The sequence below is a fragment of the Lepidochelys olivacea genome (assembly GCF_965140295.1).
Source record: "Lepidochelys olivacea isolate rLepOli2 genome assembly, chromosome: 16".
NCBI lineage: Eukaryota > Metazoa > Chordata > Testudines > Cheloniidae > Lepidochelys > Lepidochelys olivacea.
Window position 1 is genome coordinate 15,671,289 of NC_140426.1, and position 27,118 is coordinate 15,698,406.

A 27,118-nucleotide genomic window follows, 5' to 3' on the forward strand; every position below is an offset into this window, starting at 1 on the left:
CCTGTGGTTGGGGAAACAGCCCTATGCTTCTCCAGCACAGTTCCTGCCATCTGCTTTCTCTGGCCTTTTATACTATGGCTGCTTCAGCAGTATAGCTGTGGCACCATAGCTATGCTGCTGTAACTCTAGCATAGATTCAGACTACAGCAAGGGAATGGTTTTTTCCCCATTGCTGTAGGAACTCCACCTAAATGACTGATAGGAGCATTCTTCCATCTTTCTAGCTCTGTCTACAGAAGGAGTTAGGTCACCATAGCTACGGTGTTCAGCAGTGTGGATTTTTCATATGCCTGCATGCTGTAGCTATATTGATGTAAGTTTTAAGTGTAGACTGGGCTTCGGTCTGCTTCTGCTTTCTTTTTCCATCCCCCAGGAAGCTACACGTTGTTTGACATAGCGATAAAGGCCCCTTGTACATTCTTGGCCAAGTTGAGCAGCCTAGGAGGTGAGAAGAGAAACTTCAGGTAGCCTCCTGCCTTTAGGTAGGTGGATTGAAAAGGAGCAAGGAAGATAGATGACTGCCCTCAGAGAACTACTCCTTGCTTTCCAAGTAGCGGATCTCTTGCTTTGCTCCCTTACCATGGCCTGGGATGGAGATACTAAAACAATAGGAGGAAGATGATAAATGCCTGTGTGATCTATTGTTCTGTGACCCACGATGAACATCCTTCTGTAAAAACAATCATCAAACTTATACCTAGAGCATTTTCTGCATAGAATCAACCCTGTTGGCAACATTTATACTTTTATTTATGTTGGAAGAACATCACCAATCCTTGCAGGACACTGATTACATTATCAAAAAAACATGTAATGCGTTTAACTGGCTGAGCATGCAAAGACACTGGCTATGCCATCAACAACACCTCCAATCCCAGAGTTTAGTTGCACATTAATAATCTACATATTTCCCTAATTGTTCAGTAAATCAGTAGTTTCTTCATAACTTTTACATAGCCTTTAAGACCATGGACACTTCTTGGGCAAGTGACCAGCTAATAAAGGATAAACAAACAAATTGGCACTCAAAATAACTGGTCACTGGAAAAATAAGTCAAGAAGTGATGAGTCAGAGGGACATCACCGCAGCTTGAAATTGGCAACAGTAAAAGGAAAAAACACTTTTTAAAAGAAAACCATGTAAACAGTTGTAATGTAATAAAGCAGCTCCCCTGTTAATCCTGCTTTCTGCCCCCTACATCCTAAAGAGAGAATGGACAAGCTGGATAAGAATCTTTTGTGTTTCCATATGCATGGCACATAAAGACCTCCGCTCCACAGCTGGAGAAATGTCCCTGAAGCCAATGGGATCTCCAGCTTTATATCTGACTTAAGATTAAAACTAGACCCATCCCCTGTATTTTCCATTAATAGCAGAGTGCACTTCCACCTCATCCTTTTCAGGGGGCACTTGCCTTTGGGTGATTACTTCTGCCTTATTGAAGGGGGGAGGAGAGAATTCTTAGTTTCTGAAATTAGCCTTGTAATAATAAGACACGCCAATATGTAGCGATGCTGTGGTTGAAGGCACTTGGTCTTTGGCCTCATGGCCAGAGACCACAGTAGAGTAACATCAGTTATCAGCAGGCACTATATTGACTCATTACATACAGGGAGGAAAAAAACGTTTACTTTGTCTCTGGCTAAAGGAATCTCTTCCAGAATAAAAGCCTCCCTAAAAAGTAGTGTTTTTTTAAATCCCAGCAAGACCTTACCCATTCCAATTCATCCCAAAAGGGTGCAGTCTCTTAAATGGTTATATAAGTACTCATTACATATAATAAATATTAATACAGATTAAGATTTTGGGTGGCCTCTTGTAACTTTCAGTCTCGTTCATTGTGGAAGAATCAGATTGTTAGAGCAGGTGTGTTTGTACCCAGAGCTTTGCATTACATGCTCCCATTGCTTTCTAACCCTCTCATTCCATTTATAATTATTTTTTAAACTTAATTTTTTTTAATGGTGGTTTGTACAATCGTTAGCTGTGCAGGTGAGTTTCAGTAAAACTTTCCCCTCAATATTTAGTTGGGGGGGGTGGAATTTGAATTTAAAACAACTGAGAGCAGGTTTGCATCAATTAAAAAGTGAGATGGGGTGACTAAGTGTTCATAAAAGAGAGGTTTTCAATACTAGTAGGATGAACGTACTTCAAATTGGTCAAATTGCCCTCTACCAAGGCACCAGGATTGTGAATGCTCTCGAGGCCCATCACCAGAAGAGCAGCAATGACCCTACTGATTGGGTGACTTTGTGTTATGGACAAGTGTTTGTGTGATAAAACAGACTACAAACTCAAGTTATTCCTTGGTTCAGCACCGTATGTTTGGGCTTGCAGAACTACTGTTATCCCACTGCAGGAATAGCATCGGCAGGGGCAAACAATGCACTCTCTTCTATAATGGCAGTAGGTCTATGGTTTCACATGTTGCCCTAGGAAAGATATTGGCGGTTTTATATTCCTTTCTTACTGTGTCACAATATTTTTTAAATTGCACATTTATAAATATATAATTCCTTCATTTCTAAAGGTTCAATCAAATTAACACAGATGTGACTATATTCCACAAAAGAGGGAAATTATAAATCACTATGGGTATAAATAACATTAAGGCAAGAAGAAACCAGGTTCTGATGAAGAAGCGCTGTCGGCTATGGAAAAGTCCATTGTTTTGGGCAATGAACAGACAGAGTCTGTACATCCTAGAGTAGACTCCTGTGCTTTCTCCACTACCTCCCTTATTTTAGAGGAACCACAACCTTGGTAGGAGTTGATAATATATGGCAGGGGAGAAGTGTCATTCTGCACCTTTTTTTTCCTTCAGCTCCAACATACATCACCTATGCAATCTGGAACCTATAGGCATTTTGGGAAACTTGATTAGAAGGGCTAATTAAGTTTCTTATGCAGCATCTCCTTAGACTAAAATAAACGCAGCATGGAAAACAGTGCATGATCTCTCAGTTTGCAAGTAACAAAGGGCAACATGGTTCCCATTTCTTTTCCCATTTGAAAGAGAAGGGGCAGAATGAAGAGGACAGGTTCTACAAACAACATCAAGGTCTATGTAATCTCTCCCCACCACAAAATAGTTAAGTGCATAAAGTCAAGGCCAGCAGAGCCTGCATAATTAAAAAAAATCAATTAAAATGTTTAGTAGAAGCAATACAAGAAAGCCAAAGAGGCTCAAGTTGCAGAGCCTGAAGCTCTGAGATGGAGACCCGCCAGCAATCCATCACTTTATGCTTCAAACAAACAAAAGGCCAGAGTAGGGGAAATGAATTCAGTTGTAGCAATGGTGTTTCACAGTTAGTGGAGAAAGTGCAGACCCAAGTGTTAGAAGGATGGGGAAGGGAACGTTCCTAGCTGTGAAAAGCACACAAAGACCAGTCCCCTAGCAAGGTTATGTTAGGAAAACAATTTTCTAGAAAAGCAGCACAATGCATCCTAACAGGACTGGATTTCCTCCAATTTACGGCATTCATCCCCCCACCCCAAAGTTCAATGGCACTGATGACACCACTTTGGGAGGCATAACATGGCCCAAAAGAGATATTCCCAACCCCTCAAAAGCCTGAGCCAACAGAAAGATTCAAGTGGTCTCAGACCTACTCAGCCAGGGGAATACTCCCCCTAGTGGATGAAGAGTGAAGGATGGGATGAAGAATGTGCTTTCTCTGTTCTTTCCACTGTTGCGCCAGTATACCTTCAAGGGAAGAAAGTCATATTTTGCGCATTGTGGGACAGGATCTCTGTCAGATCTAGCTCGGAATAAGGCAGTGCTTCCTTTCACCTTGTAGTCTGATAGCTGGAGATTACCACTCCTTAATTTCTCTGCAGAGAGATGCGTGCCATATGCTCTTCTAGAGTCCTAATGGAGCCCATCTCCTGTTGCCCAGTTTTTGGAGAGCTGGGAGCTTCTTGTGCACATGAGGCAGCTCCTAAAGCTTAGGGGCTGTGAAGGAGGTTCATTTCTTACAATTTTGATTTGGGTGTGGATTGGAGCAGGAGCCGCATGTCCAGTAGCGCCTTCTCCAGGTAATGTGCCAGGCGGGCTGCATTGGTTTCGGCACAGCTGTTGTACGCCGACATTGCAAAGTTGATGTGGTCATCCATAGGGTTGTAGCAGACTCCGTAGCCATCTGGAACCACTGGACCAAAGCACATCACACAATCTGTCTTTGCTGGGACCTACAGTGGGAAACAACCTGATTAAACACCTCCTCACCCAACTAAAAACAAATAAACGAAAAGGCAGAAGATCACAAGAGCTGTTGGGGAGGGTAAATCAAATGGACTTCTCCCAACTAACACCCCAGGTAAGTTCTCCCGGGCAGGGGCATGATATTCAGACCCATCTGTTCAGCTCCTCGTACACACTGTGGATGCTTTAGAAATACACCAATTGTTTGTGCTATTCCCCAGCACTGTGCTAGTTCTTCATATCGCCCTCTGAAGAGACTTGTGGAGGAGCAGTTATCCACTCATAAGGACAATGAGCCTCACGCAGTACGGCTGCTGTTACAGTGTGCGGGCAGGGCCTCCGCATTACCACAGGCTCTTGGTATCTACCTGGCAATGCGCTGTCCAGCCTGGGGTGGAGAAGATAAATCTGCTAGAATGGCTCTAGCAATGGTAAGGTCATAGTCTTCAGCTTCACCTCACCACCTCTTTAAAGGTCCAGCTCAGCTTGTTGTGGGGCTAGATTCCTATGGCACTATATGCAGAGCAGTTCCTCAAGGAAGGGGGTGGCGGAGGAATGTGGAGAAGAAAGGGAGAAAGAGTGATTGCAGCACTCTCACGGTGGTCAGCCACTTCTTACCTGGCTGGTTGAGAGGTTGAAGTGCATGGCAACAGCGTAAGCTGTATCCATGAACAGTTCCGGCATGCTCACTAGATCCTCAATGGCTTGAATCTTCAGGCCTAGCAGATGACGGTCTATTGCATTCCCCTTTATTGCCTGAAAGGAAGAGAGAGTCTGGATAAGAGATCGGAGAGGCAGGGAAACAAAAATCAGCACCATCTTCAATCTGAACCAGATTTTAAAAATCCTCTTAAATTTAAAGTAGAAAGGGGGAAAAAAAAAACTAATTGTCCATTAAGAGCAACATTTGACAGACAGATGGAACTAAGCAAACCCTATATCTTCTCAGGATAGGAGCCCTGTGATTTTAAAAAAACCCTTGTGCAGCCCTGGCATCTACAGACCCTAGTGATGGGAAGAATAGGAATTCTTCAGAGTATAGCTGCAGACTTGATTTTCTCTCTCCTTTGCCCCCAGTCACCAGGGATACTGAAGGAACGGTACAAAGAGGAAGAGTAAAGTCAGTCCTTCAAAGCATTAACTGGTCAGAATCAATCCTAGGGGCAGTATTAACAGGCTGTCTTATATGTCTAGCACCATAAATTGGGATTTTTCTTCCAGCAGCATCTGGCTTACCTCTGCACAGTCCCAGCCTTGGAGCTGTATGGGACACTCACCATATCTGTGTAAGCTCTGTGTGCCTGCGTAGCTCTCCTCAGCAGTTCCACCTTCTCTTGGTTCTAAGGAGAATGCATGGAATGGACGTTAAAAATTTGCTGCCCAGTGATTTCAGTAGCTCACCTGCAGGATGGCATTTCTGGCTTCAAGCTATTGTTAACTTAGATCATATTGTTTGGCTGAATTATTTTTCTCCCCTTCCAGCTCACAAGACTCTATTCTTAAGTGATTCCATAGGAACTACCAGTTGTGGCCCTTTATCCTAGAACTGTTGGAAGCGGAGATGTCAGTGGGACAATTTAGATGACAGAAGGACAATTCAGCAACCAAAGGAGGCAAGTCTTTGCAAGGGGATCACTACAGAGATTCTACAGCCTACAGCAAATGGCTGAACTCTGACTCAGAACTCCATCCCCAGTGAACTGACTTTCATCACTTGCTAGGTTCTAGTCTCGATTCATTGTCTTCTAAGAGAGAACCAGAGTCCCTATCTTTTTCATGGAAGGACTGAAATGAGTCCTGAACACTTAGAATCACAAGTCCTCTCTGTGAATCTGGACATGCTTGGAATCAATAGTGTCTCTGTATCTCCAAGTTTGGGACACCCCAAACACTATACTGTTTGGTCAGGAGCTTGTTTCCTTATTTGTACAACTCTCCATCCAGAAAAACTGCATTAACTTCTAAAATTTTCAATTAAATATAGCATTGTACTAACTGTGTTCATCCCTATTAATTTAAACATATTCTAGCAAATCTACTCCCCAAAATAGTACATTTGTTTGCCTGTATATTATCCAAAGTTCATAGGTCAAAACCAAAATGAGGAAATGACCCTTTGAATGATACATTGAGAACCTTCAAGTCCAATAATCTAGTACTTAGGACCTGACTGGCTAGACATTCAGACTGGTCACATGTGATATAGGGTTAGAAACACTCACCTTGGATTTACAGAGATGTAAAAGGAAAGCTGAATGAGACCCAAGATTTGTAATCATATATTCCAGATTGTACCTTAAAACAACCTCAGATCAGATGCAGTTTTTGGCTGAGACCGGAAGATACAGATGCTACGCTTCTAGGGTAAGTTGAAAAGCAGTTCTCCCTTTATTTTGGGGTGAAGATAATTCACTCCATCTGTTGGAACTCTCACCTGCTTGCTAGGGTTGTCCATTGCCTCTACAAACTTCAGCGAGTCCACGGAGGCAGAGCGGATGGTGTCTGTCCGACCCAAGCGGAACATCCTCAGTGAGGCACTCTCATATGTAGCACAGACCTGGCCATACATCCTGAAAGACGGGGAGGAGAAGCAGTCACAGGGGAAGAATTGTCCTTGACAAGAAGGGGCTATGCAAATCTTATCCTTCGCAGGGAAATCGTGCAGGTGAATTTCTGGTCCGAAGTATGCAGATACATTTGTTGTATTTCTCCCTTGAATCCTCCCCACCTCCCAGGGAAGAGTAAATTCCATGCAGGAAGGATGAGAAAGATCAGAAGAAATGGTAATTACATGGACCAAGTTGCATCCCTAGCTGACTGACCCTCCTCTACTGGTATTTCATGCATTGCTCTTGGAGGGGCTAATCTTGCCCACTCCTTTGTGACCACGAAGGGCCCTACACAGAGCAGAACCAGTGCCATTCCAGTGCATGGGGAAAGGGCAGGATTTGGGATGTCTGCACATGGCTCTAGATCCATCAGCCATCTAACCCTCCCACATGGAGGCATAGCGAAAAAGTGGGCTATTGCAATAGGTCACCACCCTGTAACCCTGTGGTGTTTGGGGCTCTTTCCCCAAGCCCAGCTAGTTGGGTTTGGTGTTGACCTCTAGTCAGTAGTTTCGTGGAGCAGGGTAAAAATCCCCTGAAGCTCTTTAGAAGGGAGATATAGGGGCTGGAAAGCTAACTGCCTGCAGTGTGCTCCTTACCTATAGTAAGCCAGCTGCAGGGCCATCTGAATAAAGGCATCTGGACTTATCCTCTCCAACTTGGGGAAGTTTTTCCCAAAGTGGTGAAAGACCATCACCTTGATATCCAGATCTTGCACCATTCTGCAGAGAGAGAGGGAGAAGAGAAATTCTTCAGGATGCTCCTTGCTATTACATGACAAAGACCCAGGCCCCAGAGCTTTCGTAAGCCCCAGAGACATCAATCTGCTCAGACCAAATCTACACAAGGACAAAGGGATCTGCCCCACCCAATCTTTTCACAGTGAGCTCAACCTCCGTAACTTGACGCACTATGTGAAGTACCGTGCAACTGGTTAGATGCAAGGGATTTGCCGACTGCTGGAGACAGGATCCAACACTAGTTGGCCCAGTTGTTTGATCTAGTACAGCAGGTCAGGTTCCTGATCAGAGACATCCCTCTTCATAAGTAGATTGGGATGAATAAGCAGCAAGTCCCCTTTCAGCACAGCAGTCACCTGTCAGGAGGAGGCTCAGCAATGCACTTTTCAGCCACATACAGTATAGTTTATGCCCAACAAGACACTGAGCACCATAGAGCACTGACATTTTCCTTACCACCCAGCTCCCCAAGTGGACACATGGATTATTCTCTCGCTCACTCACTGAGCTCTCCTACCCGCTTTACTCACATGTTGAGGTTCTGCTTTGCCTTCTCTATGTCATGTTTGATTTCTGGGGTGATGTTAAACCGCAGCTTCTTGGGCATTGGCAGAGGAATCATTGGTGATCTCACCAGCTCTGGTTTCTTCCTGCACAGAGAAACAGCATTGAAACCATTTAGCCAGACCTTTATCTCCAGCCCCTTGGCCTATAGGATTCTGGTGCCCAGTAGACAGACTCAGATCCCACTGTAGTGAACATAGTGTAAATCCCTGACTATGACATTTTGGGTCTGTGTCACACACTGCAAAGTCCTCTGTCACAAATCTCAGCCTTCCTGACTTGACAGCTGCTCCCTCCACATCTGCTTCTGGTGAAAAACTAGGAGAACAAATGCAGAAGTTTGGTTATAGTGATTCCCTCACCAAGAGATTACAGGTCTAATGCCCTTCGAACCCTTTAAAAAATGTTCTATAGATTCCATCAGGAGCAAACACCAAACAGGAGCCACCCGACTGCCATATTAAACGTAAGCAGTGGCTTCTCTGGAAAGTTCGAGCAGCAGCAAAGTTTACCATTCTCAGCAGGTGGCTAATCCCTGGTCGTTGCTACAAGAGCTGCAGTACCTAACTTGAGATACCGTTAAAGCGCCTCCAGAGCAGATGCCTGGGGGTGAGGGGGGAAATGAGCTGGTGAAGGGGAGCTTTACTGTGGATGGACAGTTTGAGATCCGTGTCTGACTCAGAGACAAGTGAGCAAGCCTCACGTGTACTCCACGATGTGATCCAGAAGGGCAACGATGGGCGGGCCCTCCGCGGGAGCGTGCTCATACACCAGGCCACAGGAGCCGTCCTCAGCAACGATAAACTGCCAGGGAAACGAAAAAGGCAGTGAAGAGAGGCCTCCTCTACAGTGCAAGCACTAGCCCAAGAGGGGCCTCAATGTCTCATTGCTATGTGCTGGAGAAGACCTCAACCCCATCAGCGCATGGTAAACCGCAAAGCCATCAGCCACCTCCCAGAAGAAAGAAACTCCATAACCAAGGTTAGGAGGATTTGGTATCATCATTATATTCAATGAGGCAGATGGTCCCACTGACAGAAGATGCATCAGAGAGGCCAGTGTACCCTGCAGTATGGTACAGCTTCAAAGGGTTTGATTTCCTTGGAGGCTCATGTAACACAGCAGTAACATCCCCCACCAGTTCTGTGAAGACTTTGGTTCATTGCAAAGCTAGAAGAACTTGGCGTTGCCCTGTAAATAAGCAGTGCCAAGCAGAAGCTGAATAACCCAAAATGTTGTTAGGATTGTAAGAGTCCTGTCAAAGCATGGGCTCCATCCCCCTGAAAGGCCCAGAGATAGCCTCCTAATGGAGGATGTGGCCCTTGAATGGTACCATTATACAGATAAAGGGAGATGGGGATCAATGAAATGTTGTTGTGGGATGGCAGCAGATGCCTGAAAGAAGCAGGTTAGTTTCTGACAGAGACAAACAGGGAGAGCAACAATCCCATGGGAAATGCAAGAAACAGACCTTGTTATGCTTGGTCAGCCTCCAGACAGACCAGTCATTGTACACCGCAGGCAGACAGTTAATTTATGAGTAATACAAGGAATAGCTTGGCTGCATTGAGTGAGTGCTGCCAGGAATCTAAGAAACAATGAGAGCTCGGTGGACCTAGCAGGAGAGTGAGAACTTGTTTGATTGCGGGAGAGAATCCCAAACATTCTCCACCAAGCCCACAGGCACTTACGTTGTTGGCATCAGCCTCTTGCTCTTCTCACTTCCCATGCCCCTTTTGATCTGGGAAAGTCTCCTACTGAATGATTTGGGGGCCTGCTGGCCCTTCCAGTTTCAGGAAGTTTGTCTCCCCCAGACCCGTGCCTCTAGTTTCTCAAAAACCCCAGCACCCACCTGAAGGGTTTTGTCAAACCATCGGTTCCCACTGTTCCAGCGACTGCCTCCTCCGTGCAGCATCTGAGCTGCCACCCGGCTCTTGTAGATGTCGTCAGACACCCGAGGAATGGGTGAATCCAGGCAGACGGTGAAAATGCTCTTCTCGATCGAACGCACGGACTCCTTGTTGGTTTTATCTGAGAAGTGGGGGGGAAGTAGAAGATGATGGAAGCTGGTTGAAAAACTGCATTTAATTGGAGGGAGGATAAAATTCAGGAGAGCAGATTAATGACACTTGGTGCCCTGACTCCCTTTGTAAGGAAGCATCTCTTGACCATGCTGCAGTGGTATTTGAGTGTTGAAGCTATGGGCTAGATGGCTGTTACAGACTGGAAGCTGTGAGCCTCATAGGGATGCTCCTTCTCACTTGTATCAGCCCTCTGATTTTTTTTTTTTAGCTGGGTTATTGGATTTCATCCATTTTGGGGGTGAAATACTACATAACTTCAGCTCTGTCCTGGACCAAACCTTGAACACTTGGAGAACAGAGTGTTTAAACAGAAATAACAATGCTTTGCAATGGGTCTAGTCTGGACACAACCCAGCTGGATAAATACTCCCCCACTCAGACTGTTAGAAAGGCCAGTTATCTGGTCAGTGTCTGTTTGCAGAGGGCTTGTAAAGGAGGGAGAAGCCCAGGGGCGCAGCACTGCATGGAGGGCAGCACTGCATGGAGGGCAGCAGTTACTAGCATGGTGTTCCACGTGGGTGGGGCAGGACAGACCTTTGATAAGGTTGTTGTAGGCTTTGGCCCAGCTGTTTCGGTGGTTGGTGGTGAGGATCCCAATTGGCTCCTTGTTTGTTTGGAGGGACGTGTTCCAGATCTTCTCCAGCTGGATGAAGATCTGATCGGTGGTGAGGGGGCTCCCATCACTGCTGTAAACATCCAGCTCAAAGAACTGGGAAGGAGGGAGAGACAAAGGTTTATAGCAGCCAGTCACGCAGACTGACCACAGTCTCATCCAGGAGGCAAGAGCAATGCTGAGGGCTCAGCTAAGGGGCTGATGATTAGTCGGTGGAGAGGAAGGATGACCCAGTGATTAGGGCATAGGCTGGGAGCTGGGAGACCCAGGTTCAAGTCCCTGTTATGACACCGGCTTCCTGTGAGACCTGAGGCAAAGGACTTAACCTCTTGGTGCCTCAGTTTCCATCCATAAAACAGTATAATAGCACTTCCCTACCTCACAGGGATGTTGTGAGGACAAATATATTAAAGATTATCAGGTGCTTGGATACTGCGGTAATGAGGGCCAGATAATTAAGACAGACAGACAGAGGAAAACACTCTTCTCGTAACACCTTCCAGGTTCTACAGTTTCTGAGGCTTGACCATGACTAGGGCCCTGCCAGATTCACGGCCATGAAAAACACGTCATGGATCGTGAAATCTGGTCCGTTGTGTGCTTTTACCCTATACTATACAGATTTCACGGGGAAGACCAGCATTTCTCAGATTGGGGGTCCTGACCCAAAAGGGAGTTGCAGGGGGGTCACAAGGTTATTTTAGGGGGTTTGCGCTATAGCCACCCTTACTTCTGCGCTGCCTTCAGAGCTGAGTGGCCAGAGAGTGGTGGCTGTTGGCCGGGCACCCAGCTCGGAAGGCAGAGTCCTGCCATCAGCAGCGCAGTAGTAAGGGTGGCAATACCATACCATGCCACACTTACTTCTGTGCTGCTGCCTTCAGAGCTAGGCAGCCAGAGTGTGGCAGCTGCTGACTCGGGGCCCAGATCTGCTGGCAGCATCGCAGAAGTAAGGGTAGCAGTACCGCAACCCCCCCTACAATAACCTTGCAACCCCCTCACCCACAACTCCTTTTTGGGTCAGGACCCCTACAATTACAACACCGTGAAATTTCAGATTTAAATAGCTGAAATCATTAACTTTACGATTTTTAAAATCCTATGACCATGAAATTGACCAAAATGGACCATGAATTTGGTAGGGCCCTAGCCATGACTGTTGGGTCCATTATCCCCCCGGCCTCCCAAACCAGCAATTTCTAGCTCCAAACCCAGAGCGGGAGACTGAACTTTCAGGGACTGGAGCTAGGAGGGAAAGAGATATGGGAATGGAGCACTCACATACAGCTCACACACACTGCAGTCCCAGCCATGGGGCCCAAGCCTGCTCTCAGTTAACAGCAAACCCACGACTGACTTCAGGGGGAGCGGGACTGGTTCCCTGGGGAGGCAAACCTCATACTCAGAGTTTTATTGCTTCCTTCTCTTCCTTGGCAAAGCCAGTCAAAGGGGGCACTTAAATCCAAAAGAATAACCTGGCCTTCCTAAGACTTCCACTAAGACTGCTGTACCTGGAAGTTGTGAACCACAGTAATGTGCGAGGGCAGCTTTTTTCCTTTGGTGTAGTTCACAACGGAGTCGTGCTTCGGGCCCGGGATGCGACAGGATGAGAGGATCTGGTAGTACTGGTTCATGCAAAGAGGTTTCCCACCCAGGTATTCCACTGGCAGGGTCTCACTGGCAACGTACACAGAAGAGAGGAAGCAGGGTGGGAGAGGGAAGAAAACAGCAATCAGAATGCCTGCCTTCCAACGATCCACATCTGGCATGCTCTCCCCATGCCCAGCGCCCTTTCGCGGCTGCTCCAGTGAGAGACTAAGGGCTAGTCTACAGTAGAATCATGACGGGTGCAGCTGTACTGATGTCGCTGCACCACTGTAGTGTGGCTAGTGCAGATGCTCCATGCCAATGGGAAAGAGCTCTCCCATTGGCATAATTACTCCCCCTCCTGAGTAGCGATGCTGGCAGGAGAGCTTGTCCCATGTACATAGCACTGTCCACACTGGTGCTTAGGTTGGTGTAACTTACATCGCTCAGGGGGGTGGCTTTTAAGTTTATATCAAAATAAATGCTAGTGTGTACAAGCCCTAAAAGATTTGGAGATTAGAAGTCTCCTCCACTGGGGGCTGAGCATCCCCTGCACCCCCCAACTCTCCGAGCAGAGGCTACCCAGCATGTACATGAGTTGGCTTTTGTTTTATATAGGGGCAAGGTCCTTTTCTCCACATCTGCTAGCATAGGAAAAAACAGACCCTTGGGCCTACACTGCAGCTTGCCCAACTCCAAGAGGAGTTGAGGCCTGGTATACTGAAAGATGCACGGAATGTAGACCCATTGTTTCAAGGGGATTAGCAGTGGGTTACAGGGCACAGGTTCAAATCCAGGCCTATGTCTGGAGTGACCACTAGTTGTTGCCATCTGATTCTTTGTGTGGTGGGTCTCAGTTCATAGACTCCCAAGGCCAGAAGGGACCGTTGTGATCACCTAGTCTGTCCTGCTGTATAACACAAGTCAGAGACTGTCCCTGAAATAATTTTAGAGCAGATCTTTTAGAAAAACATTGAAAATTCATATAAAAATTGTCAGAGATGGAGAATCCACCACACCTCTTGGTAAATTGCTCCAATGGTCTGTTACTCCCACCATTAAAAATTTACACCCTATTTCCAGACTGAATTTGTCTAGCTTCCAGCCCTTGGATCATGTTATACATTTCTCTGTTAAACTGAAGAGCCCATTATTAAATATTTGTTCTCCATTCAGGTACTTATCCACGGTAATCAAGTCATCCCTTAACTTCTCTTTGTTAAGCTAAATAGACTGAGCTCCTGGAGTCTATCACTATAAGGCAGGTTTTCTAACCCTTTAATCATTCTTGAGGCTCTTCTCTGAACCCGCTCCAACTGAACACGGGATTCCAGCAGCGGTTGAACCAGTGCCAAATACAGAGATACAATAATCTCTCTGCTCCTACCCAAGATGCCCATTTATGCATCCAAGGATCATATTAGCCCCTTTGGCCACCATATTACACTGGGAGCTCATGTTTAGCTGATTATCCACCACAAACCCCCAATCTTTTTCAGAATCAGTGTTTCCCAGGATAGAGCCCCATCTCCTGTAACTAGGGCTGACATTCTTTGTTCCCATACACATTTACATTTAGCTGTATTAAAACACATACTGTTGGCTCGCACCCAATTTACCAAGTGATCCAGATTGCTCTGAATCAGTGATCTGTCCTCTTTATTATTCACCACTCCCCATGTTATCAGTGATGATTTTATGTTTTTTCTTTCTGGTCAATGATAAAAATACCTAAATAGCACAGGGCCAAGAACAAATCCCTGTGTGACCCCACTAGAAACACACCCACTTGATGATTCCCCGTTCACAATTCCATTTTGGATATGACTATCCAGGGATAAAAGACCTGCAGGACACGTCAGCTGACTTGGGCTCGTGGGCACACTGCTTTTAACATATGCTAACCTGGTTGGATTAAAGTCAGGGCCCACTCTGGACTTTAAAGTGACTGGTTTAGCATGTGTTAAAAGCAGTGTGCCTGGACTGCACTAGGCTTTTCAAATGTGTTAGCTAACCTGCTAATATCAAACCTGATCCTAGTTCACACAAGGCCTTTGCTGGCAGCCTCATTTTAGAGGCCAAGGACTGAATGAGGCCTAGAGGACTGGACTCCTCTCTCACCTGTAAAAAGAAAAGGAGTACTTGTGGCACCTTATAGACTAACCAATTTATTTGAGCATAAGCTTTCGTGAGCTACAGCTCACTTCATCTGATGAGTGAGATGAGCTGTAGCTCACGAAAGCTTATGCTCAAATAAATTGGTTAGTCTCTAAGGTGCCACAGTACTCCTCTTCTTTTTGCAAATACAGACTAACACGGCTGCTACTCTGAAAGCTCTCACCTGTGGGCTGCTTGTGGCCCAGTCAGCACACAGCTGCAGTGCATGTGACATCCTCAGGGCCATGCAGTGTTAGAATATATATTGTGTGGATGCAACCCACATAACACATAGATATGTAGCCCACAGTGGTAAATAGGTTGAGAACCACAGAGAATGCCCCTGGGGACTTAAAACACATTGAAAGCTTGTGTGTTCTTGCTGACTGAGCTGGACCTGTTCTGTGGATAAATTAAGGATGTGAGTCTGCAGGGCTTCAATCAGGCTTAATTCCCTCCAAGTACAGACATAGGAGCCTCTCCCAAAACACAGTGTGAAGGGAAAAGTTTTTGTGGCACTGCAGCTTTGCAACCCTAAACATCATTACATGAGACCCAAGAAGCAGAATAGACCAGGCTCATTTCCCTATCCAGGTGGAGTAAAAGGCAGAAGTAAATAAAGAGCATAAAAAGGGAAAAGTCAGTTTGCTTTTGTACAGTCCTAACAGTGACCCTGGCTGTTGACAGTTACACTGATTAGAGGCGCTATTCTTTAGATGCATGGATTTTTATCTTGACTGTTTCCCTTTGAGAGAGAGAGAGAGAGAGACACTTTTGATCTGAACATCCCCTAAGTAAAGGCAGCAGGGACATTTCAGTGTGCCAGAAATGCCTCTAACAGAAGAAGAGCTTGGTGTAAGCTCAAAAATCTTGTCTCTCTCACCAACAGAAGTTGATCCAATAAAAGATATTACCTCACCCACCTTGTCTTTCTAATATATGGCTGCCAACACAGCTACAACACCACTGCATCCAACTTACTTGTCAATCATGGTCTTGAAATCCAGGATGCCCTCAATCAGCTTGGCAGCAAACCTGGAACAGCCAAACATAACAACCGGAGAGATACAAATCAGAACATTTGGGACTTCTGAAATCCTGACCCCCTAGAAATAATAGTGGTTTGGATTTCACCCCCTCTGCTGATAGAATGCTGGGCTTTGGGGACAGCAGAGCAGAGCAAGTTCCTAATATCTTGAGCCCTGGCCAACTGTGGCTGTGTTTTGGTAGCTCCAATGAAACACTTTTTTGTTCACTGACCCATTCAGGTTTTTTTTAGTATTTGTGTGGGTGTAGTACCGAGAGGCTCCAACCAAGGTTGGGGCTCCCTTCTGCTGGACACTGGGCACATACAACAAGAGAAGGACCCTGCCCTAAAGAGTTAAAATAGACAAGACAGACAGGGTGTGTGAGGGGAACAGAGGCACAGAGCAGGACATCACACTAATGTCTCCTGTTGCACAACTTGCACAAGTACCTGAGCTCTAAGGATAGTAACAAAGGCCTGGCTAGCCTAGAAGGGGCTCAGGCAAGTCATCTTGGAGCTGCTCTGCAGCTGAATTTTTTAAAAAATGGAAACTGAAAGAACCGTTTCCACAAAAGATCCAATGGAGAAAGTTTTTAAAAACAACCCTCCTTCCCCATCCCCAAAACCCCCCCAACTGTATATTCCCTTGTAGTGTCTGAAAACAAACTTTGCTGCATTTTGCATTGCCCACGCCTGAGAAAGTGAAACTGACTAGAACCAAAAGTAAAGCCAACTAGCCTTTCATCCTAAAAGCAGAGATGAACACAGAGAGTAAAGGACATGATAGCATGTTTTGTTTTCTTTTTAAATTGCAGCACTGCAATGCCCAAGCATTCATAAATTATGTCAGGCCCCATCAAAAGTCATGAGATAAAAGGAAGTTGGATTCTTTTTATTTGCCTTCTGGTTTCTGAGCTGTTTTCAAGTAAAATACAGTACCAAGTATCAGGAGAGTTGGCAACGTTGATTTTAATAAATTTCACAGTCAATAATATAGGGAAGGGTTTTTAAAATAGGATTTTTAGCCCTTACACTGTCTCTTTAAGACATCCTCCCCACTCACTGGGATGGGACAGATTTGGCCAAGTGAGCATACAAGACCTTGCATCAGACAGGGAGGGAGGATTCTTTCACTCTTATTTCTCTCTCACACACACTTCTCTGGTTGGTTGATATTTTTAACCCAGCCAGAAGACATCTTGATGACAGGAGCAGGTGATGATGGGTAAATGTGGAAAAGGCAAACCTGTATAAAGGTCAATGCTATGGCTTTGAATCCACAGAGCCTAGATTTCCCAGAGCCGAACCCAAATCTAAGACAAAACTTCACATGCATGAAAACAAACACCTAAAAACAGTGACTAAATTCAGCGGCAGGCTCCAAAGAGGGTGAGAGAATCAATTCCATGTGTGTGGGGATGACTTCAAAACACCAGCATCTGCAACATGAATTAGCAGGAGGGAAACACACAAATTGCCAGTGTTTGGTTGCATACAGGGCTTGAGTAAGGGGAAGAAACACACTGGAGACAGACAGCAGCTGTGGATTTGACTTGTGCAACTAATGACAGAACAGTGGGAAGCCCTCTGCAAATGCACAAAGCCTGAATGAATCTGCAGACACACACAATATTAGCTGAGTAACCTAATTCATGCAGTAGTCTGTCTCTTCCCCCAAGCCTGCAGAATCTAAAGTCAAATTTAGGGTCTTCTAAAGTATCTTAGGTACTTTGTATGGCTCCTGTCACCATAGTATCTGAGCGCCTCACAATCTGTATTTATCCTCACAACCCCCGCTGTGAAGTGCACTTATCCCCATTTGACAGGTGGGGAACTGAGGCACAAAGATTAATGTAATTTGCCCAAAGTCACAAAGGAAGTTAGTGGCAGAGCAGGGAATTTAATCTAGGTCTTCTAAGTCCGAGCCTCCTCCTCTAACCACTGGACCATCTTTCCTCTTCCATCTTTCCCTTTTGAGGGAATCCTGCTGGGAGAAGCCCTCAGCCTCCCTGTAGCCAGCACTCTTACCTCATTCCCTACAGTGCTTCCTGCTGGGAGAGGCTGCAACTGGAGTAGCTGTGAGCCTCCCCATGGCTAGCAGTCATCTAGGCTGGGAGAGACTTGCTAGTAATCGCCTCCTCCCACCAATCCAAATCAACTCCCCAGCAGCCCAACTAACATCATCTGAAACTTCGGGGAAGAACAGCCAGAAAGGCCTTTACCTGAGCTGGCCTTGCTGATCCAGAAAATCTTGTTTTGGTAAAACCACGCCAGGGCTGGAGTGAACCACAACCGGCAGGCGGTAATCAAGGTAAGCCGTCTTCAGCCACCAGTCAGAGAGCTGGGACAGAAACAGGAAGCATGCAAGAATGGGGGCTCCAGGTTGCAGAGAGCAGGATGCCCACTTTGCAAGCGTGAGTGATCTGTACCCCACAAAATGGCTGGAAGACAATCCTGCGACACACCATATCCCACGATACTTTGCAAGTGGAGAAGATTGTGGGATTTGGGTCATGGAATGATTTTTCAGCCATTTTACAGACTAGGTAGAGCAGGGGGCTTGTGGGATGGGAGGGGTGGGGCTGGTGCTCCGTGGGTTGGCGCACTGGGCTTTCCCAACCTTCTGGGGGCAACTATCATTTTAAAGGACTAAGACTTTAGCTGTAGCAGTCAGTGCCCATGACTTCCCATTCAGCTGCACGTGCCTCAGCTCGACATGGGGCTTGGGCAGCTCTGTGCACACAGCGGAGAGAGAGACGGGCAGCAATGCATGGTGCACTAAGTCTCAGCACAGAAGTGTGTGGGGGAGCCTAGATTACCAGTCACAAAAGCACAGGTGCCAGTGGCTGGGAACCACTGGCTTGGAAACCAGGATAGTGATGGCCCTTATAGGACTTGGCTCAGATCCTGCCTCCATCCTCTCCTCTACTGACCAGGACTCAGGGAAGTAGCACCCACCTACCCAGTTCTCAGTTTTCCTGGCTCTCCTCTCCAGGCCCTTCTGCAGCCTTTCCCCAACGCCACCTGGTTTCTGGAATTCATCCACCAGCCCCTTGGTGTGGGTCCATTCCTCCTCGCTGATGATGGGCTGCAGAGCCAGCAGGTAGCGATCCAGGGTCTGCTGAAGGGGTGGCACCGGCAGACATGGCAATCCCTCCTGGTGGGCTAAGTATCTGCCTGTGAGCTTCCCCAAGGCCAAAGGCTTCAGCAAGCCAGATGGCTTTGCCTGCAAACCACAGAGCACACATACAGACAATCTTCCCCGCAGCACAAAAGGAATCAGCAGCTCAGATACATTGAGTCCCCTGTCCCTGACAACACATGGAAGCCTCATCAGGAGCAGAGAGCTCAAAGCACAAACACCAGACATTTATCGACTGGTTACCAGAGCGAGAGGATCAGGAGACATCCAGAACAGCAGCAGAGACACAGCCTCCCACAGGGATGTCAATTCTCAGCCAGCTAAAGGAAATGCCACTGGGATAATAACACATTTGCCCTTCTCTGAGGATCTCCTAGCACTTTACAAACATTAATGGGAATAAGTCTCAGAGTATCCCCTACAACTATACAGTAGGTAAGGAATATACACAGGGACTGTTTTGCCCACTAATGAAATGCAGCCATCTCTGAGGTAGGACACAGCAACGGGCAATGCTACACAACAGTTTAGGATAGGAAGTGAAGAGGAATCCTGTAGCCAACTGAAACTGCTGGAGGAATTTAGCCAAGTTGGAACTGGATCAGGGTTAACAACCCCCACCTGGGAAATGACTGTGCAAAATCAAGAATAATAACCGGAAGCCCGACTGTGGAGCTGGACATTCTGGTGACAGGAGGAGCTTGGCTATGGGATCACCAAGCCTCTCGGGTCAGCAGCGACCGCAGTTGCTCATGTCAGAAAACGTAGCTCCAAAAATGATTCCCATCCAGTCCTGCGCAGCAGGAGACTGGCAGGTGCAAAGTGGAGGGAGGGAAGGGGTGTGTGTGGGGGGAGAGAAAATATAGGGAGAAGTTTTTAAAGAATGGGGAAATTGTGGGTGAATCAGAGAGGCTCATGGGGGACAGGCTAGGACAGTTTTGGCAATAAATGCTTCCACAGGGAATATGTGCTGTGACAGTTTCTTTTGGGCAGAGAAAAAGAACATGAGAGAGCAAAGAGCAATACTAGCCTTTGACCAGGAGAAGTGCTCTCGCCAACCCTCCCCCAAAACTTTGAGAACATCCTCTTGTTTGGGCAGGAATTTAACAAGGTTCTGTTAGCGAGGATTTAAATCCTGTTTTCCATGCCCTCTTCCCCCACTTTCCCTCCTGTTTCATTCCCTCCCAGTGGTTTAAAATTCCTTGCTAGAGACTTATGACTATGGACTGGAGGGAAATGATACCGGCTAGAACATGCCCTTTGGTCTAAGAAGCAGTCAAGGGAGGGTTTTCCTCAGGGTCAAGTGCAGAGAAGCACAAAGGGTCCAATCCTACAAGGTGCCAATCACCTCCTGCATGGTGCTCAGCCCCTCAAAGAAAGTTCTTGGCTCCTTGCAGGATCTGGCAGCACAGAGGGATCAACATCTCTGGGAAGGTTAAAAGAAAAACTAATCACTAAGCCCGAAGAAAAAGTGCAGGGTTGAAAGGAAGGAAGGGGTTAACCTGCATAATCTAATGATAATGTACCATACTGTACCTTCTCTGACTGCTGCTGCTTCCTCTCCATGGGTGGAATGAGAAAACTGTAAAACTCTCACTCCCTCAGACTTCCTCTCTAATCTCACCCTGTTCTATGGTATACACAGGGAGTCACACACTTTGCAGATAGCAACCTTTGCCATCTGACTGCGCTATTCTGTTGAGAAAACACAAGACCAGGTATTGCAATGCGAGCAGTTGGGTGGGAGGGGCAGCAAACCACGTCCCACGTGCTGGCAAGACACTTTTAAAATTTTTCCCCTGCCCTCAGTGACAGCAGGAGCTTGAAATCGCTTCCTTACTCTATCCTCTGCAACTGGATGGTTTTACTGTTTATTTCAGGGCTGGGGAACTGTATATTTCAGGGATGGGGAAGGGGGCCCAGCTGACAGCTCTGGAGAGAAAAGAGCCCAGTCTATGCACAGGTTGTGTGGGTAGCAAGTAGGGTGACCAGATGTCCTGACTTTATATGAACAGTCCTGATTTTGGGGGCTTTTTCTTATACAGGCACCTATTACCCCCCACCCCATCCCAATTTTTTACACTTGATATCTGGTCACCCTAGTAGAAGGCAGCTGTGTGAGCTTCCTCCAACAAACTGATCAGGAGGAAGCGTCTATAGCGATGAAAGTGAAATCCAATCTCCATGGCCTAGTCAGGCTTTTCCCTCTCCGCACACACTGCCAACTGGGGTGGCCACTGCAATGGCAGCGTTCCTGATGTGAATGGTTGTTCACCAGGAGCTAAACCAGGGGTGGGCAAACTTTTTGGCCTGAGGGCCACAGCGGGGTATGGAAATTGTATGGTGGGCCATGAATGCTCACAAAATTGGGGGGAGGGGTGGGGGAGGGGGTGAGGGCTCTGGCTGGGGATGAGGGGCTTGGGGTACAAGAGGGGGCTCTGGACTGGGATCGAGGGGTTTGGAGGGCGGGAGGGGGATCAGGGCTGTGGCAGGGGATTGGGGGAGGAGCTCAGGGGTGTAGGCTCTGGGCAGCACTTACCACAAGCAGCTCCCAGAAGCATGTCCCCCCCCGCCTGCAAGGCGCGGCCAAGTGGCTCTGCACACTGCACCGTCCGCAGGCGCCAACCCTGCAGCTCCGATTGGCCGGGAACCGCGGCCAATGGGAGCTGCGGGGGTGGTGCCTGCAGACGGGGCAGCGCGCAGAGCCGCCTGGCCATTCCTACGCTTACTACGTAGGAGCTGGAGGGGGGTCATGCCAGCTGCTTCCTGGGAGCCACGCTGAGTGGGGCAAGCCCCAAACCCCACTCCCCGGCAGGAGCTGAGGGCTGGATTAAATGGTTTGACGGGCTGGATGTGGCCCGCGGGCCGTAGTTTGCCAACCCTTGAGCTAGATAGAGGCCCACCAACCACACAGATCAAACAGTCATCACATGGGAATGAATTCAGTCCCTGGACTGGGTTGATCCAACAGCCTACTGACAAAAGGCCGTATCCTGTAACCAGTCTCTAGAGTCACATGCACACTAATTTAGTATTATAGCACTGCACATCACGAATTCTGAGCTGTTGGCAACTTTGTTTGTCATTAGAAAACATCTCACAACAATAACATTACATGGGCATTCCAGACATAAGGAAAAATAATAAGATGAATATCAGCCTCTTCCAGTCTTACCAGGATGTGTTTAACTAAATGTAATTAATAAATGAGCAGACTTACAAGCAATCAAATTTTTATGCAACAATATTCCAGTAAGAAACACCATGAGAGAGCTATTTTGTTTGTTTGGGATTTTTATTAAAAGGAAAAAAAAGTCATGGATGGATCACAGTGAAAAGGTGAAAAAGAAAAATAAGTAATGAAAATATCACACCCACACAAACTCAAAATCTGAGCATCACATCTGGATATTACCCCAACTAGCCCTTATGTATTCATTTTAGTGCCAGTATCTACCAGGCATGTACTGAGATCCCAGTGAACAAATCAGGAACATAAGAGCAGTCAGTAGACTGCTGACTCTCCTTTCCACATGAGGAAGGGAGGCAATCCACACATACCAGGTGACCCTCCATCAATGCATATATCCACAAGGAATTCAGTCTCATGTGTGTTCTGTGCCAAACCTTGTCCTAACTTTGCTACCAAAGTTACTTCTCTCCCAAGGCCAGACTCATGACACAGCCCTATTACATATTAATTGGTTTACTTTAAGGTAGGGTGTTGTATTAGTTTGGTTCCATCCCACAAACCAAGCCAACCTGTGTTAATCAGAGTCCCTGTGTACTCTTTGCCATGTAGACTGGCCTTTCATGTCCTATTCAGGATGTCACTTAGCAACACTATTTAGAAAAGCTGGACGTGCACAAGTCCATGGGGCCGGACGAGTTGCATCCGAGAGTGCTGAAGGAATTGGCGGCTGTGATTGCAGAGCCACTGGCCATTATCTTTGAAAACTCGTGGCGAACCGGGGAAGTCCCGGATGACTGGAAAAAGGCTAATGTAGTGCCAATCTTTAAAAAAGGGAAGAAGGAAGATCCTGGGAACTACAGGCCAGTCAGCCTCACCTCAGTCCCTGGAAAAATCATGGAGCAGGTCCTCAAAGAATCAATCCTGAAGCACTTGCATGAGAGGAAAGTGATCAGGAACAGCCAGCATGGATTCACCAAGGGAAGGTCATGCCTGACTAATCTAATCGCCTTTTATGATGAGATTACTGGTTCTGTGGATGAAGGGAAAGCAGTGGATGTATTGTTTCTTGACTTTAGCAAAGCTTTTGACACGGTCTCCCATAGTATTCTTGTCAGCAAGTTAAGGAAGTATGGGCTGGATGAATGCACTATAAGGTGGGTAGAAAGCTGGCTAAATTGTCGGGCTCAACGGGTAGTGATCAATGGCTCCATGTCTAGTTGGCAGCCGGTATCAAGTGGAGTGCCCCAAGGGTCGGTCCTGGGGCCGGTTTTATTCAATATCTTCATAAATGATCTGGAGGATGGTGTGGATTGCACTCTCAGCAAATTTGCGGATGATACTAAACTGGGAGGAGTGGTAGATACGCTGGAGGGGAGGGATAGGATACAGAAGGACCTAGACCAATTGGAAGATTGGGCCAAAAGGAATCTGATGAGGTTCAATAAGGATAAGTGCAGGGTCCTGCACTTAGGACGGAAGAACCCAATGCACAGCTACAGACTAGGGACCGAATGGCTAGGCAGCAGTTCTGCGGAAAAGGACCTAGGGGTGACAGTGGACGAGAAGCTGGATATGAGTCAGCAGTGTGCCCTTGTTGCCAAGAAGGCCAATGGCATTTTGGGATGTATAAGTAGGGGCATAGCGAGCAGATCGAGGGACGTGATCGTTCCCCTCTATTCGACATTGGTGAGGCCTCATCTGGAGTACTGTGTCCAGTTTTGGGCCCCACACTTCAAGAAGGATGTGGATAAATTGGAGAGAGTCCAGCGAAGGGCAACAAAAATGATTAGGGGACTGGAACACATGAGTTATGAGGAGAGGCTGAGGGAGCTGGGATTGTTTAGCCTGCAGAAGAGAAGAATGAGGGGGGATTTGATAGCTGCTTTCAACTACCTGAAAGGGGGTTCCAAAGAGGATGGCTCTAGACTGTTCTCAATGGTAGCAGATGACAGAACGAGGAGTAATGGTCTCAAGTTGCAGTGGGGGAGGTTTAGATTGGATATTAGGAAAAACTTTTTCACTAAGAGGGTGGTGAAACACTGGAATGCGTTACCTAGGGAGGTGGTAGAATCTCCTTCCTTAGAGGTTTTTAAGGTCAGGCTTGACAAAGCCCTGGCTGGGATGATTTAACTGGGAATTGGTCCTGCTTTGAGCAGGGGGTTGGACTAGATGACCTTCTGGGGTCCCTTCCAACCCTGATATTCTATGATTCTATGATTCTATGAACACTTGTGGGTTTGGAGTCACAAGGAAGGTCTAAATAATGTCTGATTCACTTGTTACCATCACATCCACCCAGCCACCTGCAGAGTGTCAGACAATATGGATCTTTTTAAAGAAAAATTAAAAATCACAGAGCCCATGAATCCCGGGACAGACAACACAGCTGTGATGTGGAGAAATGGGGATTCTTTCAGCAGGTGAAAAAAAAAATCCACAGTTATCCATTCTCCTGAGCTCTGTCAACTATGGCTCAAACCATGCTAGTTTCAACCATGGTTCAACAGTGATTCTGACAGAAAGGTTCTAATATAATTTCCCCCTTACTGGTGTGGAAAGAGATTTATTAAAGGCACCCCCCTGCTACAGGTACCCACTTCCTTAGAGCCTTGGCTACATCAGGAAATCAAACTGATGCTGAGACTGATTTTCAACCGCGGTTCCCCTTCATCCAATATTGAAAATGGCCTAAGTGTTGTCACAGAACTGACAAAAGCCATTTTATTGCCGCTTCAGACAGCATGACTAGGATCTGATAGAAGCACATGTCTTCCGCATGGTTTAGTAAACACTGGTACGATGCAGTTGTAACTGAGGGAAAATAGAAAAGGAGGACTAATTTGTTAGTCTCTAAGGTGCCACAAGCCCTCCTTTTTCTTTTTGCGAATACAGACTAACACGGCTGCTACTCTGAAACCTGAGGGAAAATATTCATCCATAGATCATGGAAAGCCTGTGAGAATCCTGCTAGCAGCAGCTATAACCCAAACAGAACCATGGAGTCCTTTGCACTGAATGTTCAGCAGTCTCATAGTAGAAGTCAGTTTGTAGGACTTCTCCCCTATGTCGCACATGGAGAACTTTAAGCAAATTTTGGCTGAGTGATGCAATTACTATAGCCATGAGTTCAAGATTCCAAAACGAAAGGAAAGAGTCCAGTTAAAGTACATGGTGGGGCAAATGCAGAAGATTTCACTGACATATTCCTCCTAGAATACGTGAATATTTTCTTAATCAGTTTAAAAAAAAACAAACGGGCAGGTACATATCAGCCCCGCTATCAGTTCCTAAGAAAACCAAGAGGGCGGCACCCCGGTGAAAGGATGAATTAATCAGTAACCAAGCTCTTGGCAGAAGCTTGAGTTGATAGAAAGCACATAATGAAGTTCTGCAAACTGACAAAGGTTACTCCCAGCCCAAGGGAAGACCTAGGAGATGTTTTGCTGGCGACAGACACCAGGGGAAAAAACATTACAAAATCAAAATCCTCAAGCAGAACCTCATTCGCAGCCTTTCATGGACTGTGTCAAACCTGAAGAGTGATCCTGGCACTGGTCAAGACCATCCCATCCCCTTAGTGAAGTTACTATGCATCGAAAGGAAATCCCTGTCCTTTAGCTGAGAGCGATGCCTCGCAGTAATCCTCCCCCGACACCCTCTAATTTGTAATGATCTTTCTTGCAAAACATTTTTGCATCCTACAAGAAAATCACACTACAGCTGCATTGGTACAAGCCAGATCTTCTCCTGCATCATCCTCCCTTCCCCGCCCCATAAAATCAGCGCCGGACATTTATCTCAATGTCCCCCTCAAATCTCCCTGAGCAAAAAAACTTTCAGGTTTCTCCCAACTCTGCCAGTTTCTCAGAGCCTCTAGAAACCCTGGTCTCATCCTCACAGGACCATATCAGACACCTCTGGAAAAGGCCATGGGTCACTGTCCCAAGATTGTTCAAAGCAGGGAATGCTCCCCCCGCCCCCTCCCTCCTTGCTATGAACATTAAACCAGCCTGCAAAGCAGGGATCAGGCTCTTACTTACCATGTTCCTTGCTATGAAGGCCAGCATAGCCCCGTGTATGCACCTCCCTGGCTACCACCCACTGCCCTGAGTGAGCAAAGTCCTGTAAGCACGGCAGCCCCGGCCTTGATCTTGCAAGACACAGAGACAGCTACAGTGTAACTTCAGCAGCAGCAGCAGCCCAGATACAGCGTAACAAGCCCACACTGCCTTCCCTGGCTCAGCAGCCGTTAGGGGAGGGCACAGCAGAGCAGCCATCTTTGTGAGGGGCATATCCCTCCTCTGCAATGACCAATAAGCAGGGGCGCTACCATCTTTGTGAGGGGCAGGGCCCTGCTCTGCATAACTCTCTGATGACAGCAGATCCCTTGCCTGAACTAGTGCAGGCATCTGCCTCCTCTTTCTCTCTTGTATGGAGGGGGGGGGGGGGGGTGAGAAGGCCTGGATTTGTGCTGGGGGTGGCCCACCTTGATTATCATGCGCATTGTGGGGAGAGTGGTCACTTTGGATGAGCTATTGCCAGTGGGATAGTGAGTTTGTGTGTGTGGTTTTTGGGAGGGGGGTGGGGGGGGGGTGAGAGAACCTGGATTTGTGCAGGAAATGGCCCAACTTGATTGTCATGCACATTGTGTGGAGTGTTGTCACTTTGGATGGGCTATCACCAGCAGGAGAGTGAATTTGTGTGGGGGGGGTGGAGGGCGAGAAAACCTGGATTTGTGCTGGAAATGGCCCAACTTGATTGTCATGCACATTGTGTGGAGTGTTGTCACTTTGGATGGGCTATCACCAGCAGGAGAGTGAATTTGTGTGGGGGGGGTGGAGGGCGAGAAAACCTGGATTTGTGCTGGAAATGGCCCAACTTGATGATCACTTTAGATAAGCTATTACCAGCAGGACAGTGGGGTGGGAGGAGGTATTGTTTCATATTCTCTGTGTGTATATAAAGTCTGCTGCAGTTTCCACGGTATGCATCTGATGAAGTGAGCTGTAGCTCACGAAAGCTCATGCTCAAATAAATTGGTTAGTCTCTAAGGTGCCACAAGTACTCCTTTTCTTTTTGCGAATACAGACTAACACGGCTGTTACTCTGAAACTCTTTCTCTCTTTGTCTCTCAGGGGTTGAATTAGGGAGATGAGATCAGTAGAGGGAATGGCTCTGACAGCTGGGACTTGTGCTTGCA

At 46.9% G+C, this 27,118-nt stretch overlaps 1 protein-coding gene across 2 annotated transcripts; it reads right to left on the reverse strand.

Annotated features, from left to right (window-relative positions):
- Window positions 1–733: 733 nt before the first annotated feature.
- On the reverse strand, window positions 734–26,209 carry CRAT (carnitine O-acetyltransferase). 2 transcript variants are annotated; one of them, XM_084650074.1, is made up of 15 exons: window positions 25,959–26,209; window positions 20,262–20,420; window positions 18,546–18,809; window positions 17,806–17,924; window positions 15,538–15,591; window positions 12,324–12,489; window positions 10,737–10,911; window positions 9,971–10,149; window positions 8,822–8,922; window positions 8,085–8,204; window positions 7,414–7,536; window positions 6,640–6,775; window positions 5,483–5,545; window positions 4,824–4,961; window positions 734–4,192 (listed from the first exon to the last, which is right to left on the reverse strand). In XM_084650074.1, the coding sequence occupies exons 2-15, from the start codon at window positions 20,289–20,291 to the stop codon at window positions 3,977–3,979; spliced, it is 1,884 nt and encodes a 627-aa protein (XP_084506200.1). In that variant the 5' UTR covers window positions 20,292–20,420; window positions 25,959–26,209; the 3' UTR covers window positions 734–3,976. The 2 variants fall into 2 exon arrangements, with proteins under 2 accessions (XP_084506200.1, XP_084506201.1); XM_084650075.1 differs by lacking the exon at window positions 20,262–20,420.
- Window positions 26,210–27,118: the final 909 nt, after the last annotated feature.